The 20,927-nt window shown below is 34.7% G+C and overlaps 1 protein-coding gene across 4 annotated transcripts in view; it reads right to left on the bottom strand.

Moving 5' to 3' along the window:
- Cntn1 (contactin 1) overlaps positions 1–20,927 on the bottom strand; it is a 373,034-nt gene that overhangs the window by 93,260 nt on the left and 258,847 nt on the right. For all 4 annotated transcript variants that reach the window (XM_063254557.1, XM_013159444.3, XM_063254558.1 and 1 more), the window contains 6 exons: positions 20,177–20,358; positions 19,495–19,619; positions 18,675–18,792; positions 15,062–15,212; positions 8,252–8,379; positions 7,836–8,011 (listed from right to left, as the gene is read on the bottom strand). In XM_063254557.1, coding sequence (XP_063110627.1) covers positions 7,836–8,011; positions 8,252–8,379; positions 15,062–15,212; positions 18,675–18,792; positions 19,495–19,619; positions 20,177–20,358 — 880 coding nt within the window. The remainder of the gene's footprint in view (positions 1–7,835; positions 8,012–8,251; positions 8,380–15,061; positions 15,213–18,674; positions 18,793–19,494; positions 19,620–20,176; positions 20,359–20,927) is intronic.

The following is a 20,927-nucleotide window of genomic DNA, read 5'->3' as shown; positions in this document are numbered from 1 at the left end:
TTCAACATAACACATAACTTCAGAAGCAAATCCCTTTCTTTCTGAATCTCTTTTCCTTTAAATCTGCCTTGACAACATTTCTCAGGCTTGGTACAATTAATAGTTCAGACTGGATAATTCCCTGTTGCAGGGGTCTGGCCTATACATTGTAAAATTTTTAACAGCTCTTATGCTGAAAAAAATGTCCAAATAAACAACATCCCTGCAGTTGTGACAACCCAAAATATCTCCACACATAGCCTACTTTGCCATGGGAGCAAAACTGATAGAAGTCTAGAACCAGGGCTCTAGGTCCTACGTGCATCACTCTTGCCTGCCTGCTTTCCATTCTGGTTTCTTCAACTGTAATATGATTCTTGCCTTTCTCAGGAGGCATATCAACTTGTTGCTCCATAACTCTGGATGGTCCTCATCTTCTTATGCAACAGTGTGTTTCCTACTGAGGTAACCAGTTCAGAAACCAACAGAGGGCCAGCGACGTAAACAACATGGCCTCCATTCGGCTGTCAGCCTGCCTGCCTCCCTTCACCTGCTCCATTCTCCCTTCCTTCTCCTTTCTATTCCTTCTCTTTTCTCTTCCTTTCCCTTCCCTTCCCTTCCCTCTCTTTCTTTCTCCCTCCCTTTCCTCCCTTTCCCTCTCCCCCTTTTTAGAATCATAACTGCAGTTGAAAATCATAGAACACTGTAATACAAAAATTACATTTCTTAAATCTAACACATTTTTGTGACATGTAGTCTAATCAATATTTTCTTCTAAAAGAGAAAAGTCTAAGGGAAAGAAATCTGTCTTCTCTTTTCTTGAATGGTTCTATGTGTACAATCAGAAAAAAATGCATATTCACATACCTCCCCCACCAAAGAAAATCCAATGCCAGTTTAAAGATGATCAAGCTGACGTAACTTTATAATCAGACCACTTGCACCTGTGTGCATCTGATTCACAGTGTAATGCAAAGGTTTCGAACAGCATACAAACACTGATGTAATTTGCATGACTAGATTAATAAATGCTCATTAAACAATATTAAAGAATAAAATAAACAGTATTGTTATATAGCATTTCATACAATTGGAAAATTACTAAAATAGACATGAATATTACCCTATAGATTAAAATTGGAGATGATGAAGGTCAGATGGCCAGCAGTCAGGCCACTTGGTTTCTAATCTTCCTTTGGTAATTAACAAGGTGGATGATTTTTCTGAGTTGGTTACTTAGCCTTTTTAATCCTGAGTTTCTCCACCCAAAAAATGGACAAATTCCCAAGTCCACCAAGGACTGCTCTGAAAATCATCTAAGAAATCCTCTGTTGTATGCCTTGGATTTGATACCATGAGACTTCTGGCTCTTCACCAAAGTAAGAATGACCACAAAGAATAAATATCTTGAGTTGATTCAGGACATCAAGGAAGCCACACAGCAGTACAACTAAAAACATGTGTCCAAGAGGACTTGCAGAACTGCTTCAGAAAACACAAGAACAATAGGATGAGTGCTTTCGAAGTGGAAGGGAGTATTCTGAAGGAGATGAATGGTAATGTGTCTTTTATAGTAATAATTTATTAAAACTTTAAAATTTGCTGTATTTTTTAATCATATCCTATAAATACCTAGAAAACTGTGTAACACAAAAAGATTATTTTGTGAAACATAAGATCTTTTTCTGGAAAAAAAGTATTTGGCAAAAACTTCTAGAATTTTCAATGGAAAAGATTGTTCTATTATAAAAAGCATTAATAATAACCACTAATACACTAGGTTCTGTGCCACACACTTTACAGACATGTTCTTATTTAATCCTCACAAGAACACTATGAAGTAACCAGCCTTAGAACACTGACAAAGTAACCCAGATGATGTAAGTTAATGACTAACAATATTTTACGGAGAGAAAATATGAAACTTTCAGAGGGTGAATCGCTGGCTCAGAATCACAGAATAAAAAGTGAAAATGTGGCCAGAGCCTCTTAATGTATGTGACAGTTATGAACTTGTGACAAACCTGCTGCAACTTCCTGCAAAATTGCAATTTTTACTTCGTTTTACAATAAAACAGCTGGAAAAATAAAACATAGTGGCAATCACCAGAATTGGAAAATTCAGGAGAGTCATGAGGGCAGCTAAGAGTGGTTCTGACAAAGAGGATACTGTCAAACAGTAAAAAGTACATGAATCAAAATCATTGTCAAGAGTGAGATGACTGTGGATAATTTCTGCAGACCAGGTACCACCATGAAAGAGGAATGTAATGATATTTTGCAAACACATATTTTTGATGGCTTGATATTCTTTCTAGAAAAAGAGGGCTATAAATTAAGTTCACAACTACAATGACTTTGTCTTTTGTATGTTGTATTTAGTAAGCAGCTACTAACATGGAAAGTATAAACAGAAGTTGTTTTATAATTGGAGTTGGAAAATGTATAATGATCTACTATGTAACTTTAACAGATGAAATAATACATACAAATTTCTAATTATGGTTTGATTTGAGAATTGTCTCCTACAGGCTCCTGTGTTGGAGCCCAAGTCCCCAGAAGAGCAACATTATTAGTGGGCTTTTAGGAAGATGGTAGAACAGGAGGACTGTCATTCCATCAGCAGGTTGAACCCTCTACAAAGTCATAGGCTCACAGTATGACGAGGAGGTGACGCAAACTTAGGCGGTAAGACCTAGTCTAAGGGAGTTGGTAATGGGCTGGGACCTTGGCGGCTGGACTATTTTATCTCCAAGCCCCACCCCTCCTGTTTCTTGGCTGCCATGAGAAGTTTCCTCTGCCACATTCTGCCACTGTGATGTTTCTGCTTTGCACCAGCCTAAAAGCAATGGAATCAGCTGACCATGAACTGAAGCCTCTGAAACCTTTAGCTTTAATAAATCTTTCGTCCTTTAAGGTTTCTCAGATATTTTGGTCATAATGATAGAATGCTAGTGGATGGCTTTAATAATTTGCTATATCAGCTTGTAGCTCATAAAATTTTTGATTCTTGCTATATTTTAATATCTCTGTGTGATCAGGTTCAAGTGAAACTTTTATTGGGCATGAGTATATAAAAATATAATATGCAGTGAATTTTTTTTTTTTTCTTTTTGAGACAGGGTCTTGCTATGTAGTTCAGGCAGGCCTTGAGCTCACTTCCTAGCCCACGTTGGTCTTGAACTTGCAACAACTCTCCTGCCTCAGCCTCTCAAGTACTAGAATTACAGGCATGCACCACCATGACTGGCATTCAGTGAATTTTTAAATAAATGAAAGAATAACACAACAAGTTCTAGATATTTATTTCCTTAATTTTTATATATCAATGTTGAGTGTTAATCATAGCTTTATAATTAAGTTACATTACAAAATACACTTTAGTCTGGAAGAGTTTTACATAAAGTAGGACCATTAAATGTGATGGAATTTTCAATTTTACTTTTTGTGCTAAGCATAAGTTCTTGAAAGAAAAACACATATTTAAAAATCTATAGTGACTCTTTTTCCTACTAGTTATATGTGACCATAATTGGAAAAAGTAAAATAAAGACATTTAAAAATTATTTATAATCTCACAGTTTATTCATAAATGCGGGAGAACACATTTGTTTAATTTCATAAAATAAAGCTTCACATTTCAAAATTTTTCCGTGCTGTGAAATTTGAGGCTTGTACAAGGCTGCCATTTAGTGGCCAAAATTAAGAATAGCAAGTGAAAGCCTAAGTATGCTCATTAAAGAATGAAAACAAGTTTAAAAATCAAAAAAATTGTATAAATTTGTTAGACATAACTTGTAATATTAATTTTCAAGAATTTGGATTATTAAAACATGATTACAACAACATCAGTTTAATAACTAAAACCTTGCATCTGAATTTAAATCCACCATGCATCTCTGATTTCTTTAGAATTGCTTAGACTTGCTATGTGTCATCATTTTGCACAGTGTTTTATTTACACAAAGTTTAGGGTTTATTTTTCATACAGTGTTTGTTTATATGAGGCTGTGGCTTAGTTGGCTTAGTTGTTCTTTAAAAACAAATAAAAATACGTATTCAATTGTTCAAATGTTACCAGAAACACCAAAACATTATTCAATTTTTTAAATTTTAAAATGAAAAAAGAAAAAATGATGATATAGAATTTCAAAATAAAATAATAGGAGATTAACAATGGTTACTATATTGCATATTATCTTCAAAGTAGTTGCTCAGATTACAAAATATAGTCATGAGAAAATGATCAAACAATGAAAGCACAAGCTGTTCTTTTTGATGTGCTAACAGAGATTAGTCACATAATTATCTATTTCCTTTTGAGCTGTTCCTTCCCCCTTTCACTTCTATAATATCTACTGCACATTTTGGGTCTTATTTACTCTTTCAGTTTTTTACACTAGAGAGACAACATGATGTTTACACATGCAAAACTGACTTATTTCACTTATGAATATGATCTCTAGTTGCATCCACTTACCTATAAAAGCCTTGAGTTTGTATTTTTAACAGCTGGGTAGTACTCCATTGCATAAAAATACCACATCTTTATTTTAGCCATTCTGTGACTGATGAGCATTTGGGTCATTTCCAAGATTTAGGTATTATAAATTATATTGCTATAAATATGGGTACACATATATTGCTGTGGCACGATGTTTTCAGTTCTTCTGGGAAAATACCCAGAGCTGGATCAAATGGGACCTAGTTATTGAGGAATCTCCACACTAATTTCCACAGTGGTTGCACCAGTCTGCATTCTCACCAACAATGGAGAAGAGTTCCTTTTTCCCCCACAGTCCCTTCAGTATTTGTTACTGGTTGATTTCTTAGCCATTCTTTCTGGAATGAGATGAAATCTCAGTGTTGTTTTAATTTGCCTTGGTCTAATGACCAGTGATGCGGACCTTTTTTTTTTTTTTTTTTTTTTTTTTTGTCATTTTCTTTTTCTTTTTTATCGGTACCTGGGATCAAACTCATGACTTCCTACATGCAAGGCAGGCGCTTATGCCGCTGAGCTAAATCCCAGCCCCTGGAACATTTTTTCATATATTTATTTGTCATTTGTATTTTTTTTTATCTGAGAAGTATGTATTCATCTCAGATGCCCATATTTTGATTGGGTCTTTGCATGTGAGGATCCTCATTTTCTTCAGTTCTTTATATGTTCTTGATATAAGTCCTTTGTCTGAGGGACAGTTGGCTAAACAAAACATTAAGAACTTCTCTGTCTCTCTGTCTGTCTCTATTTTCCTCTCTCTCTAACTCTGTCTCCCTCTGTCTTTCTCACTGTGTCTCTGTCTGTCTCCCTCTGATACTTTTTCCTCTTTTTTTTTATTTAGAGAAAAAAAGCAAAACAGAAAAAAGAGTAGGATAATTACTTCCAAGATAATAATGTGTAATCTAAGAAAACAATGTGTAACGATGGGTAATTGAACAATGAAAAAACACAGTCAGCTGTATTCCTGCCTTCATAGCTTCTGCCCTAACACATGATATCCCAATTATGTCTTCATTCACTAAGCTTTAGTTAGGAAGAGCCATTCCTATGTATTAACAAATCTAGAAACAATTGGTAGCTGTTACGATTATCTTGTCAAAGGTGGGTCAAACATTTCTGATCCTTTAATGTAAATTTTCTGTGGCCCATTTAGTAATGAAGTCTGCCTTTGAAATCTGCCTTTGAATAAGAAAGAAGACATTACAGAAAACTTTATTGGCCTTTTGTAGGTCCAAAAGATAAAATTACATTTAATAATTAACTTTAAAACAAATATTTATCTACTTTTTTCTTTAGAGAATGCAGCCCACTTCTCCACATATAAAGTGTTAGAATGTGGATTTGATATTTTTATTCAGGCACCTTGCATCTTTAGCCAGTGGATAGGTTTTCTATCACAGGTGGATCATGTTCTAAGAGAAGGAGCTAAAGCTTAGTTGGTGAATTCTGAGATGGGGCCGGCTCTTTATAGGTAACCCTGTAAACCTCTCAGGCCATCAGCTTCAAAGCAGGAAGCAAAAGAAGTGAGTACCACTAGCATCACGTTTTTAGGGTCAAACATTTCATTAGTCTTCCAAATATATCTTCATTTCCTCACTTCCTTGCACATCTCCCTTCTTCTGTTCTCCTTTTTTATTTCATGTCTCAATTGTTATTTACACAAGCTAGGAGAGTGTATTTATTATTTTGAAAAACATACATGGGCTGTAAATATTAATTTTCTGCTTAATTAAGGTGATTTATATCTCCAAATTTATTTACATAGACTTTATTGTAGCTACTAAATAACTACTTTATAAAGTATGCATATCACATTTCCAGACTGCACTTGTGGAATTATTCAATTTATAATATCACCAAAGTATGCAAATTCAAAAGTCTTGTTTAAAAAAAAAAAAAGATATGTTTAGCTCACTCCTTTCCTTTAAATGAATAAAAGCCAGGTGACATTTACTTTCATTGCCCAAAGAACCCACAATCTGAGAAGTGATTAAATTGTTAAAGCTCTTGGTACTAATTTCAAATGGCATGCTTATATTAAGCACATCAAAAGTTTAAATCATATAAGGGAAACAACATGTGGTATAACAGCAAAATAGGAAATTTATAGTTCTCTGTTGATTCTCTGATGTTTTTATACTGTAGTTTTGGTTCAGAAGCCAAAATGGCAGAACTCCTATAGGTTTCCAGTAATAGTTAGACCAGTTAAATTAAAAAGAACCTAGACTCGCAGTGAACAAACACCAAGGTACGAGTCATGAAGCATCCACAGCTGTTCCTGTGCAACTAATAATGCAAGAGGAAATGTCCCCATTCACTTAAAGTAAGGCTCACTCAACTTGACTGAAAGTAACTTTGGATTTTTTTCAATTTAAAGGTGAAGAAAAATAACAAGGAGTTGGATAATCTAAAAGCATGACAATGTTATAGTATGCTTACATTAATCCAGATTTTATATGGTTTTAAAATTCTTAAGTATCTTACAGTCAATTCAAGTTTTTCACCTATATTAATATCTGACTCCAAAGTTGAAGTTGTGCTTAATTAAGGTGTGTTCCAAATAGATCTCTGATTTTCTCTCTAGCAAAGATACCAAGAGGTCCAAGTGACCAAGCTCCATTTCAAAGGTACTATAACTGAGCAAGCTACCACTATACCACCAGAGATATTTCCACCCAAGTCATTGCTCCGGCATCATTTCCAGGCCTCTCCTCTATTTTATTTCTTTCTGCACATTGACTATATTTCAATGCTTACTTATAGTACCTCCAGTTTGTAAACTCTAATGCTTAAAATATTGCTATTTAATCCTTTTATATATCACATGGGCTAATTCTTCTTCCAATATACATATTGGATTGCTTATCCTCAAAGGATAAATTAAATGCTTTAATATATATTTTTAATTGTTATACTCAAAGAATAAATAACTTTAGGCAACTCTTATAATCAAGGATGAGTACTATGCTTTTATCTCTCTAATAGTAAAAGTGAAAGTACTAGACCCTATAGTATGTATGTAATGAGGTATAGTTAGCATGAACATATATAAACTTTTGTAGTTAGGGGGAAACTATACCTGATGTACCCAATGAATATTTATAAATGCACTTAACACCCAATGGATATTTACAAATTAATGTCTCTACCAAAATCTCCGGGGGCAGCCCTTTTTTAGGAGCTCAGAAATATCATCACTAATATAAGAGTTATGAAAATCTTGTTGACTTGTTTTCTTCTTTTTTTCACTTTCAAGAAAAAAATAAAAGCATATGAAATATGATTATAATAGAATTTTAGTGCAGGCACACAAGAATCATTGGGATGTTAAAAAGATGAAACTTAGAACACATACCATAAAATTCCTCTGGTAGTGAATATTCTCTTTGGTGAAGTCAATCACGTAACCATTGAAAGACCAAATAAACGTGAGGTCCAAGGCAGGATCAAAGGATGCAGCACACTGCATGGTAGCATTTTCTCCAACTGTGATATCGGCATTGATGGGCGCCAAGATGATCCGCGTGGGATCTATGTGTTTTTAAATAAAAGGACAATTCAACAAAATGTGAGGCATCATACTATACCAGCATACATTAAAGAATAAGAATCAACATACTCTGATTTTTCCATGCAAAGAAATGTGATGCTTTCACATCCAGCGTTCAAGAAAGAGAAACATTCATATAGGGATGGTTTATAGGAGATTAGCTCATGAGAAATTATCATTAGACTTTAAAATACATTAATAAAATATCCATGAGCTCTTACCTGTGATAACAAGGGTCCCAGTGCTGTTAGCTTTCCCTCTATTATTTTCTGCGAAGCATGTATAAATCCCTCCATCATTTCTTGTAATGTTATTGATTTCCAAGCTACCATCTTCCCAAATGAGTATTCTATTAAAATGAAACCATACATTATTGAAATAATTAATAGAATATTATTGTACTCATATTACAATCTGTTACTAGTAATACAAGTCTCTTTATAGGAAGATTTTTCTCCAGTGGAATCATTCTAGCCACAGTTTTTATATTCTTTCTCAGCACTGACAGTGTTTTGGAAATTCATATTCACTGTTTTCCTGAAGTTTCTCAGGGGTCCTTTACCCCTGTTTGTATTCTTGCTTCTTTGTCACGTGTCAGCCACACGTGTCAGCCACACAGATTGATATCAGTGACCTAAATTGTATTTTGTCACACTACTGCTCAGATGCCACTCCGTAGCTTGAAAACACTCCAGGGCTTTCTATCTTATAGTAAAAAGCCACAATCCTATGTACTATGAGACTTTTAGGTAATCTCACATCTTGTCCTGCAATCTTTTTTAATGATAATAAAGCATTTTAAAATGATTCTGGTTAGTGTTATGTGTGCTTTTGTGTGTGTGTTCACATGTACACAAACACACCACACCCAAAAAGAGTTTTATGATCTTTGAATTGTAAATTATAATCCTCTTCCCAAATTTTCTCCTTATTACATGTATCACTTGAAATTTTTGAGTTTGGTTTGTTAATGATGTCCTTCCATCGGATCATAATATTTTGATGTCAGTTTTATTGATATCTGTTTTAAAACAGATATTTTATATCTGTTTTATTGCTGGCAGTGTCCTCAGCACATAACATAAAATTCATTTCTTGGTGAATATTCTTTTTGCTGAGATCATCACGTAGCCATTGAATTAACAAATAAAGCTGAGATCCAAGGCTGACTTAAAGGACTCAGTGTACTGTATAGTTGCATTTTTCCCCAAGGGTTAGAGAAGCTTTTCATTCATTTATTTAAAAAGAGTATTTTATAGGCACTCACTCAGTGGGGATGACTTATTGATCACTGAAGAGACATTCAAAAAGATTTTTTAAAAAAGAATAAATGAATTACACAAAGTTTAATGAAGGAAGGGGTTTTCCACATCCCACTCCAACAAGAAGGGGTTTCAAATATTAGGGGACAGGTTCATACAAGCATGAAAGAATTTAACCCTTCCAGAAATGCAACCAGAAGATTTTAATTCCTACTTCAAAGTTAGGACAGACTCTTCCACGATTGCAGAGAAATTCAGAACTTCTAAATAAATATATTCCATGGCTGGGGATTTATCTCAGCAGTGTAAGTGCCTGCTTGGCAAGTGTGGGGTCGTGAGTTCAATTCCCAGTACCAAAAATAAGTAAATAAATAAAGGTATTCCAAAATCTGCCTTTGTAACAGCTACCATAGAGATTTGCTTAGGCAATTTTTCTTTGAGTAGAAGGTAAATCTTTTATACTTTCATTCCTCCAACCAGTCTGTTCCCTTGGAATTGTCAGTGGAATTTTACTTTCATTAAATGCATTGTTTTCAAAACTTGACATATCTTTGAAGCTTTGCATAAAACATACAAATTTATGCTCCATTTTAAGGGCAGTGTCTGAAAAAAGAAAAATAGTATTTATCTACATTACTAATAAAAAATCTCTGTATAAGAAAATATCAAAACTTCTACTAATATCTTCTAGAATTTGATTTTCTTTAGTATCTAGTGCCAATTTAATTCATTTCAGAGTAATCCTTGTTCCTGAAGAAATATAACATCAAAATAAATAACTCAGTTAGAAATCAGCTCCAAGAAGTGAATTTCTCCATTCACAAGGGAATGTGGTTAATCCACTGGCCCAGACTCTGCATCCTCCACCCCTGTGTTTATCTCAGGCCACATCTATATAAACTGAAGTCAACCAAGGACTGAACAGGGGGCAGTTTTCTAAAAGGCGGTACACTCCACACTCCTACCATAGGCATGTTAGGCTGAAGTATTTTGCAGTGGCCTTATAGTATCCTCTTACAACAGCACTGCATCCAAGCTCCTCTGACTCAATCTTTTTTCCCTCCTTTCCTCTCGCCTTATGGGATCAAATCTGCATCTCAGTCTGGTGGCTCTGCCGGCTTGCACCCACTTCCTCTCTATTTCCCTTCCAAGAATTCCCATTAGCAAATCTCCTACATGGTTATTCCTGCCCTAGTATCTCTTTCTTGGAGAAAATATATTAATATAGTAACAATATTAGTGTGCATCCTTTTCCTCACTGAACCCTCCTGTATAAGACTTTGTCATTGGTCTTCACCTTCTCCCATTTAATTAACTTGCAAGCAAAGCAATGGAAATTATGACCGCGTTTCAGTGAAAAACAACGATTTGTTCTAAAATTCACACTAATATTTTAGTGTATGATTGTTAGCTCATAATTGATCTTTGCCATCTTTCTAACAGTTTAAGCTAATTATAGACCATGTGTACAAGAATGATTCACGACTGTAACTAAGCTGAATATTTCTATGCCCTAATGATTTAGGCACTGTAATGCCAAGAATGATGTACTATGCAAAGCTTGTGGTGATGTTGTTGTACACAGACCTGCACTGTCAGCTGTATACAAGTGAAGCAAGGGGGCTGGGGATTTAGCTCAGTGGCATAAGCACCTGCCTTGCAAGCAGGGTCATGAGTTCGGTCCCTGGTACCATTAAAAAGTTAAAAAGTTAAAAAATAAAATAAAATAAAAAATAAAAGTGAAGCACATGAAGTTAGGTACAATGCATAATACTTGATTATGATTATGTTACTGGTTAATGTGTTATATACTCTATATTAATACATTAAAGAGTATACTCCTTGTATTCATTATAACTACATTTACTTTAAAATGTTATGCTATGTTATGTAGGCAGCAGCCTCAAGCATCTCATGTTTAACATGTCTCTTGATTGTGTCATTTTTTATTGTGCTTTATTTAATCCTGTGCTGTTTGGTTATCCTAGCCATGGGAATAACAGTCTCAAGAGACCATAAGTGGATGATATAGACATGATAAAGATAAGTAGATAGATGGACACAGATGGCTGGACAGATGGGGGGAGAGAAAATGAGGTAAGGAGAAGTAGGGGGAAGAGAGAAAGAGGAGAGGGAAGGAGAGAAACAGAGAGAGACACAGACAGACAGACAGATATCCTAAGGGTGCAGAAGGTTATTCCATCTGGGTTTGGCTAAGCACACTATGAGTTCACTCAATGATAAAATCATCTAACAATGCCCGTCTTAGAATGGATCCTCATTGTTATAAGAGCCAGAACTATATATACTTCTTAGTGTCATCGCATCTATACTCTCAGGCACTTTTCCTTTGACTTTTAAAATTGCTTTGTAGCAAGAATGTGCATAATACTGGACTGTTTTGTAATAATATTCTTTATTCTTAGATCAATGTGGACTAAATTCAGTCTCTTGAGTACATTTCTAGAAAATATGGTAAGGATAAGACAACATACTGAGAACAATCTGGTCTTTTAAAAACTAGTGACAGAATTGTCAAAATCACTCAAGGATAACTTCTACTTTGTTTATTGGTAAAACATACCAATTCTGGGGTATAACATAATCACAGAGATGTTCTCACATAATTGGCTCTAACAAAAGTCACTTCACAGATGATAGGAATCTATCAAATATATATTGACAACCAAATTAATTTTGTTAATTACAAACAAATTCTGTCAGAGAAAGTATACCATTTGAGTCAAACATAAAATTCTATAACTGAGAAACTCAAAACACAGCTTATGAAGACTCATGGCTCCTCCTCACTAAGTGCAAATACTGCATCAACTGTTCAATGGTCCACTAACCACACACAGAAATATTGTTATATGAAAATATTTTATGTATTTGTGTTAATCAGAGTAAGATTATTCATGCTTAAAAACTGTTATTCAGTTATTCTTTAAAAATTGTTTTCCAATGTATATTTTATATGCTTATAAATACATAATCTGATTAATATTTTTGTACATACTATTTTTAAAACAATAAAACATTTGTACAAAAATACTATGAAGTGGTACCTACATTATAATATTAATGGATTAAGGTAGTTATCAAAAACCTGTAGGCTCATGAAGGGACTAATTCTATTTGATTTCAACATTGTAAAAATATTATAGATAAGGCAAAATTATAAGATTTTAGGAGGTAGAACTTTCTATTTTTGAACACATAATGATATTTAAGAAAGACAAGTCTATGAAACGTGGTTGTGGGATGTATGGATTTGAGAGACCCATGAAATTGGTCTTTGTCAAGACAAAAGCAAGGTTCTGTCATTTAGGAGACAGAGCTAATGGTGGACCCAGTGGGAATGGCGTGCTGTCTAGGGTTTGTCAGGGAGTATCCAAAAATAGGACAAATTGGACAAGGTGACCCTTACTTTAATATTAATCCTTCTACTATCATTTTGTCTTAAAAAGTCTTAACTCAAAAGTAATAAGTTTCAGAGCTAACATGTTCAGGTAAAGCGCTGCTGCTCCGGCCCATCTCCCTAATCCAAATACCAAGTCCTTCTTGTGACTATCGTAATGAGAGAACTGTGTTGCCCTGTTCTCATTCCAGGTCCACATGACATAATTCAAGCTCCATTCTGCACATCATCAATGCATTTTTTTTCAGAAGGAATTTCAGTTTTTCCCAACTTCATAAACATCAAAATAAGGCTGATAGTACATCTCACTTTCTTGTATTACTGTGATGATTGTTTGCTACACTTTAGATGAACAGTCTTTAAAAGGCAGAAATTCCTTCCCTTCATATTTCTTTAAGCCACAATAGAGATCTTCATGATTTTTACATAAGCCTTAGTCCTTAGCATGGAAAGCTTTACATTTGCAACTTGGCTCCCTGTCTTATTCTTTTAAAGCTCCTCCATTTACCCTTAAAGACAAATCATACTGATTTTAGTTCTTGTAGTTACTTATACACCCTAGTGTCCCTGCCTTAGGACCTTTGAACATACAGCCTTCTCCTCCTGTCACACACCCTACTGATGCCCATTCCTTCTACCGCCATCTTGGCTTTCTCTTACTCATACTCTAGAATATAATACAGATATAATTTCTTTTAGGAAACAATCCAGTCTGGATTTTACAAAACTAATTATCAATGATCATATACTGCTTTTTGTCTTCTCCCAAAGCCACCAAAACACTGGCAGGTGTTCCACGTATCAGAAAGATGGCCAGGACATCTCTTCATTTAAAATGAGAAGATATGATACTTTGAAATCACCATTCTGTGTCCGTACAAAAAACATTTAATAGACTAACTGGATTCTTTTCCATTTTTATTAATACACTTGCAATGAACAATGATTCATTCTTTACACATCTCAAGGTTTTTTGTCCTCTTTTCTTTTTCTCCCTCTCTCTTCCTTCTGTCTCATGATCCTTTACCCATTTGCAAAAAGACTAGCTCCTTTATCTAGCTTTTGTTTTGCTCTTTATTTTTATTTTGGGTTTCTCATACAAAATAAATTATGTGATATTTAAGTTTGTGTGCCTGATTTATTTCACTTAAAATTATTGCCTCGAGGTGCATCTATTTCCCTACAAATGACTCAGATTCATCCTTCTTTGTGGCACAGTAATAGTCCATGTGACACAAATACCACATTCTTTATTCTTTCCTTTGTTGATGGATGTATCAGCTACTTCCAAGACTTGACTATTGTGAATTGTGCTGTTAAAAACTTTTGCACTCATGAATAATGTAATATGATATCATTAACTCTTTTGGGATGACACTTATAAGGGATATACCTGATTCAAATAGAATTTCTAGCTTTAGCATTTTGAGGCATCTCTATACTGATTTCCATAATGGAACTAATTGATATTCCCACCTACAAACTTGACAGCATTTGTTATGACTTGATATTTTAATGATAGCCATTCTTTCTGGAGTGAGATAGACTCTCAGTGTTGTTTTAATTTGCATATCTCTAATGATCAATGATGTTGAACATTTTTCACAAATTTATTGACCATTTGTATGTTCTGAGAAGTGTCTGCTGTATCAGTTGCCCAGTTTTTGATTGGCTTTTTACTTTGAGTAGTCTCATTTTTTTATATATATATTCTATATATTAGTCCTTTGTCCAAAGAATAGCTAGCTATAATTTTTCCTATCCTGTAGGCTATCTTTTCAGTCTGTTGGTTGTTTCAAACACTAAGCTAAAATCCAATTGATCAAACATCTAAAGGTTAAAACCGAAACAATCTGCTAGAAGATAAAATAAATAAAACTCTTGAAGACAGACAAAAGCAAAGACTTTACAAAGAGAAAAATGTACAAGAAATATCAAGAATCAACAAATGGAATCTTGTCAAATTAAAAATCTGCATAAGTGGAGAAAATTAAATTTAAAAATGAATGAACATTAATGATCTTGTAAAAAATAATATAAATTACAGAAATCTCATCACATTTTCCTTTTTTATCAGTTATGGTGGCCTTGAATAAATTACAAATAAAAACAAACAGAAAAAATACTCCTGAGCTTCAATTTTCTAAACCCCTTCTAAATTATATAATTCTGAAAATTAAATCCTGATTATAATAGATACTGATACGGACAAACAAGTATTTCTGTTTATCTTATAACTGCAAAGTGTAGAAGGAATAACACACATTAATAATATAAAAGCGAGTCTTCTAAAGAATCGACCTTCCTGAGTTGTTAATTACAACTGTATTTCTAGTTCCCACACTGACCTGCTACTGTTCACAAGCCACTCTGTTCCCTTACTCCATGAAAACTTTGGTTTGGGTGCAGCTTTCGGTTTACACTCAATTATAACCCTGCCTCCTTTAGCAGCCAGGATCTTTTTCTTCATAGGATTCATTTCAAATGTTGGAGCCAAAGCTGAAAGAAAATCAAATTATTATTTTTCTCCTTTTTGTTAACAGATCCAAATATTCTTTCTGCAATTCTTTATTCTATTTCTATTTGTAGTTAATAGAAAAATTATCCACCTCAGCGAGTATGATCACTTATGAACCATAGGTATTTCATATCTAACACTTTTCTTCTTTAATAACTTTTCATTATCATGAAATTAAAATAATTCTGGATAACTTGATTATAAACTTTAGATAAAACCAAATGTTGTATACCAAAAGGAACAACAAATTCAATTGATTTGATACAATTTAATAAAGAAAGTTGTGAGGAACTAGAGGAAGCTAAATAGCACAGTAAACATTCAATATAATCATAGTCGATCCTCCCTGCCACACTTAGAACTGTCCCTTGGTTACAAATGTGGGAACTCAAATCTACAAGGATTCGCCTATTTTTCCAAGGAGGTCACAGGCACTAATGAGTTGGATTTACATTTGCATTTAAGTCATTTTGTTTCTGAGGCATGCTCTTTCCATTAAACAATACAGTGCCTCCATTAGACATTTATTGAGCACCAATAGTGTGCAAACACCTGTCAACAGAAACGGTAATCTTCATCTTCAGAACCTATGTATAAACAGCCAGGAGAGTGATGGACTCAATCCATTAAGTAAGGAGCACAGAATCCAGCTGTAGTTTGTACTGATCTCAGTCGAATGGTAATTACAAAATCATGATGTGCTCTCATAGTAGTCACCCCACTGACAGCAGCCTCACACTCTACAAGGTCTACACACTGAACAAGCTGTTCCATCTTTTTTCCCATTGGAAAGCTGTAGGTGAACACCATCCACCCACTGATTTCCTTCCCCAAAGCTTGGGGTCTTGTCTAAGCTTTGCATATCTTTACTTGGGATTTTTGATTTCTAACTTGATGATTCTTAAGATTTACCTGCATTTTAAATTCATAGGAGTATCTTATAAAAATATCCACTCAGTAGTTTGGGGTGGACCTCAGGTTTTGCACCTCAGTAAGACCCAAGGTATTGCACCTGGTGCTGCCTTTTATAGCAAAGACATAGTCTATTTCATTGTCCCTTTATTCTGAATACTGATAACTGCCAATAAATTGTGTTGCACTTCTAATATAATTTCAGGTATTTTGTAAAGACACCATAAACATTTTAGATTACATATCATACATAAAATACAAATAAGTTTATATTTTTATACAAATTTATTTAGAAAAAATTTTTCTGCATCAGTTAATGCTTTAATGTGTTAATTGGTTTAATGTTTTAATCAGTTAATGTAATAATTTTTTCTGCTCCTTTCTATGATTTGATATTTATATGATATTTTGACTTCTAGCAACAGAATCTAAGGCATGTTCCTATATATTTTAGAGGTGAAAAGGAATAAGGGAACATTTTCCCTCATAGTGAAGAAGGTATGATGGATACCTTTTCTCTTTTTTTTTTTTCCCACTGTATCACACATCACCTATTAAAAGAATGGTATCTGGAATAAAGTAAATGCTCATTAATCATTTGGTGGAAGAATAAATGAATTAACTAGGCAGGTAGGGGAGGAAAGGACAGAGGGACAGAGAAAGACTGTGAAGCTTTCAAAATATACAAGTAAATATATCACCAAGAAATTTAGACTTTAGAGAAGAAGCATAGAGTGTGTTCCTCAACATTACAGCAAATGACAGGGAAAGTTGTAATTAAGAAAGACTTAATTCTTAACATTCTGTATGTCCTATTATTTTATTTTAATGTCATGTTGTAAAGAGTTGCCTTTCCGGGCAGCAAGAACAAAACTGGTCTCATTGTATCATCACTTTATATTTTCAGTAACCAGTTCTAGAAAATGAAGTATGACTACCTAGATTTATTCCTCATCCTTGATTAAACCTGTAATAACTCCTTCACATCATATGAAGATGTGGTGTGGTGAGACATTTGTGGAAGGAGTTACAATGGGAATAAGGGAGTAGGTTGACTGAGTATACCAGGGGCACGGAAAGCACCTGGTTAGCTCTGCTGTTCTTCAGAACAGAGAATCTTTGAGAAGATGTGGGCATAGGTGGATTTAGTCTCAGACATGGTACATTTGGGGTGCTGTGAGGGCACCTAGATAAACATTTCTACTAGGAAGAATTTACATTCAGTCTGGAGCTGAAGATAAGTTTCTAGGATACAAAGTATAGGATTAATGGTAATTAATGGGAGAAGAAATTAAATAAGAGTTTAAACAATAATGATGACCCAGGACTAGTAATATAAAATATGAGAAAGGATATGGGAAAAAATGAGTGAAATCAGAGAACTGGAACTCTGAGAAAGCAAGATTTCTAGGCAGGCAGAGAAGAGGGAGAGAAAAAGACCATGAAGAGGGTAGAGAAGTGGTGTGTAGAGTATGTAAGCTCAGTCGCTGAAGAGGAGAAGTGTGTATTCAGGAACAAAGCTTAACTAGATGAGAGCTGCTGGGATACATTCTCAGTCATGCTCACACATACACACATGCGAAGGGAGTGGTGTTGACATCACATATCAGGAAAATAAGAAGAAAACCTACTACTCTGGGAGGCAGAGGCAGGAGGATTTACAAGATTGAATGCATGCTGGTAAATATATCACTTTAGCACGATCCTGCTTCAAAAAAAAAAAAAAAAAGGCAGGGGTGTGACGCAGTGTAAAACCTCTACTTTCAGTCCATAATACTGGGGGAAATGTTAGAAGGGGTGAACAGAAGACAGGGATAGTGGGAAAGGAGGAAAGATGCTTTCTCTGTCGGTTAAGAACGTGGAATGGACAGACTTACTGAAAGGACAGCTTTAATGGGGTGGGGGATGAAAATTTTTTATATCAAAGGCTTTCAGTGTTTTATGAAGTAACAAGACACCTTGAAGGCAGAAGTCAAGGTGGGATAAGGAACTTGAGGACTGCTATTTATTCTAAATAGCAGCTGTGCGATGCAAGATGCAGGGGCTTGTCAATCCCCAAAGTGGTACCTGCAGTGTTATAGCATCAGTCTCTACAGATTTGTGATTTTGTAGGTGATACCAAGCTACTCTGACACAGGAGAGGACATGTCTTGGCAGGTATAAATTTTGTTTTGTGATTTCATGAATATTAAGGAAACTATTATATTCCATGTTATCTCAAAAAGCACTATAGAGTTCAGCTTCTTCGTTAAAAATGAAAGAATGCAATATAATGAAAAAAGCATTCACACATTCTTGGAATTTTAAACTAACCCAAGAAAATTTTAGAGTTTTTTTTTTTCCTACTGAAAAGTTCTTCAATGAAAGAAAAGATAATACCAATGCATTCAAAATCACATTTCAAAGGTTTTTACTTTTAGGGATTAAAGTAACATGAAATCAGATGTCATCTGTGAACCTATGAACACGCTGTCATCTTTTTTACGTAGTTTTCTTGATCACCGTTGGACAAAGTTAGAAATCATACTGACCCAAGATTTTTAACTCCGCATTTGCATAAATGGCTCCATATGTGTTCTCTGCTATGCATTGATACATCCCAGCATTCTCAAAGGTCACATCGTACAGTCTCAGTTCCCCTTTGTGATACTGAAAGCAATGAAAGTAAAACACACGGTTTTGATAAATTTTAACAGAAATGCTTTGACTTGACTTTGGGGTTGAAGGTCATTAATTGAGGTATGTTGTGCTTATTGGCCGACACCATTACCTAAAATGTGTAAAATAGGATTCTCGTGGACAGGGAAGAAAGCTCACTTACCATGCCCCATGGTTCTTGTTCTATTTATCTTACAAAGCTAAGAGTTCACCTTTTCCCCTCTTGAACCAGCTGGAGACTGCAATGGGGAGGTAGATGAGGATCCTGCTGCTGCTATGTGTCCCCAGGCCTAAAGGTTTGACTTAGATTGTCTCTCTTACCTCTGTTTCTGTGGGGTTTAGGGAAACAGTGGCAACAAATAAGGGCAATTTCAGGTCATAGAGATGGATAAGTAGGAACAGGCGGCAATGTGGAACAAAGGAGAAATAAGAGACAGAGATAAAGAGAAAGAAAAGGTAAAGATAAGATTACAGAAAATTGTTTAAACTGAAAGAAAACACTTCCTGTTCAGTTTCTTGCTTGTTTTTTTTTTTTTGTTTTTTTTTTGTTTTTTTTTTTTTGATGACAGTTTTATATTTCATGGCCCAACTACATTTACTCTACTTACTCTCCAACTATTTTTATCACAGGACCTCCCTGAAATGCTGCCTGAATTTGGACCCAGGGAGAGCAAAGTGCATGACCTTACGTACCGCATATCCATTTTTCAGCCATCTAATTGTAGGTATTGGCTTCCCTGTGGCCACGCAAGGCCAGTAGAGGTCACTGCCAATGTCCACCTCTGTGTCATTGATATGTTCTACCCACTCAGGAAATGCTAAAAAATAACACCAGAAATGTCAACTGTAAGTCTCACACCCATTATAGTTTCGAGTATAAATACTGTGCTTTAACTTTATTCTAGGGATGTATCAGATATTACATGTGTCATGAAACCAGGCTCCCAGCCAGTGGAATTGCACTGCAGAGGTCTGCATCCTAGGCAAATCACACATGATCTCAGAATGACGTCATGGTGATGCAATTAGTAACTGCTTTCCTATTTGGAATCTCTGTTTTGTTGGAAAACTCACTCACGTTAGATTGATTATTTTTTCTTCACTAGAAACCTTTAAATCTGTCCAAATGACACCTAGGGTTGTCAAGAATTATGTCTCAACTGTGATGTTGTCTTTTTATAATTTGCATAAAGATTTAGGTTTTATTTTTTTCTACTTACACAGGTATATATTATCTTGCTTTGATGAAGTTTTTATCTATTAATTGGTTTAATACCTTATTCTAAATGGCTTAGTTACTTAAATACCCTTTGCATATTAGAAATCACATAAAAACCATAGTCCAGTGAAATTTATAGAAAATTAAAATATCTACCTTGAACATAAATTCTTGCCTGGTGTTTGTCCTTTCCTCGAATGTTTTCAGCCTCACACTCATATAGACCTTCATCTTCTAGCTGGATATTGAAGATCTTGAGAACAGCTCCAGAGGTACTGATCTCAGCAGTGCTTGGCATTGGTTCTAGGACTTTCCGCCATCGGATGTCAGGAACAGGACTTTAAATGAAAGATAACAGAGCTAAAGATACACAGCAGTTAAATAACAACCACCTTATATTTATAGCTAGACATTTAGATCACATATTTCTTTTTTAATTAAAAATAAAACACAGAATGAAACAAAAAATAAATAGAAGAAAATAATAAAAGAAAACACAATCCTTTATCAATTTGTGAACATCATTTTTCATATAGATTAACATTCTCATTCTTACATGTCTGTAAAAATCAAAAAGATTCAGAATAGTCTAAACAATTTTGATAAAGGAACAAGATTAGAGCCCCCAACCCTCCCTAAATCCCATGATTTATCACAAAATTACACCAATCATGACAAAACGGTGCTGACATCAAGACAGACAAACAACCAAAGTACCAATATAAAGTCACAAAATAGAAACCCACATAACAGATTTCTGGCAAAGATGCAAAAGCAATTGAGTAGAGAAAGGATTGTACCCTCAGTAAATATCCACATGTAAAAAACCCAAGCCTCATAGGACATCAAAAATTTCTTAAAACATCCCAAAGTCAACTCAAAATGGCTCACAGTGGATAGATAAAGT

This window comes from Cavia porcellus, unplaced genomic scaffold (genome assembly GCF_034190915.1).
Source record: "Cavia porcellus strain 051 isolate PalLab524CR breed Dunkin Hartley unplaced genomic scaffold, mCavPor4.1 scaffold_8, whole genome shotgun sequence".
In the NCBI taxonomy this organism is placed as follows: domain Eukaryota; kingdom Metazoa; phylum Chordata; class Mammalia; order Rodentia; family Caviidae; genus Cavia; species Cavia porcellus.
The sequence above is the reverse complement of the archived record's forward strand: the minus strand, read 5'-3'. Positions and strand labels throughout refer to the sequence as shown.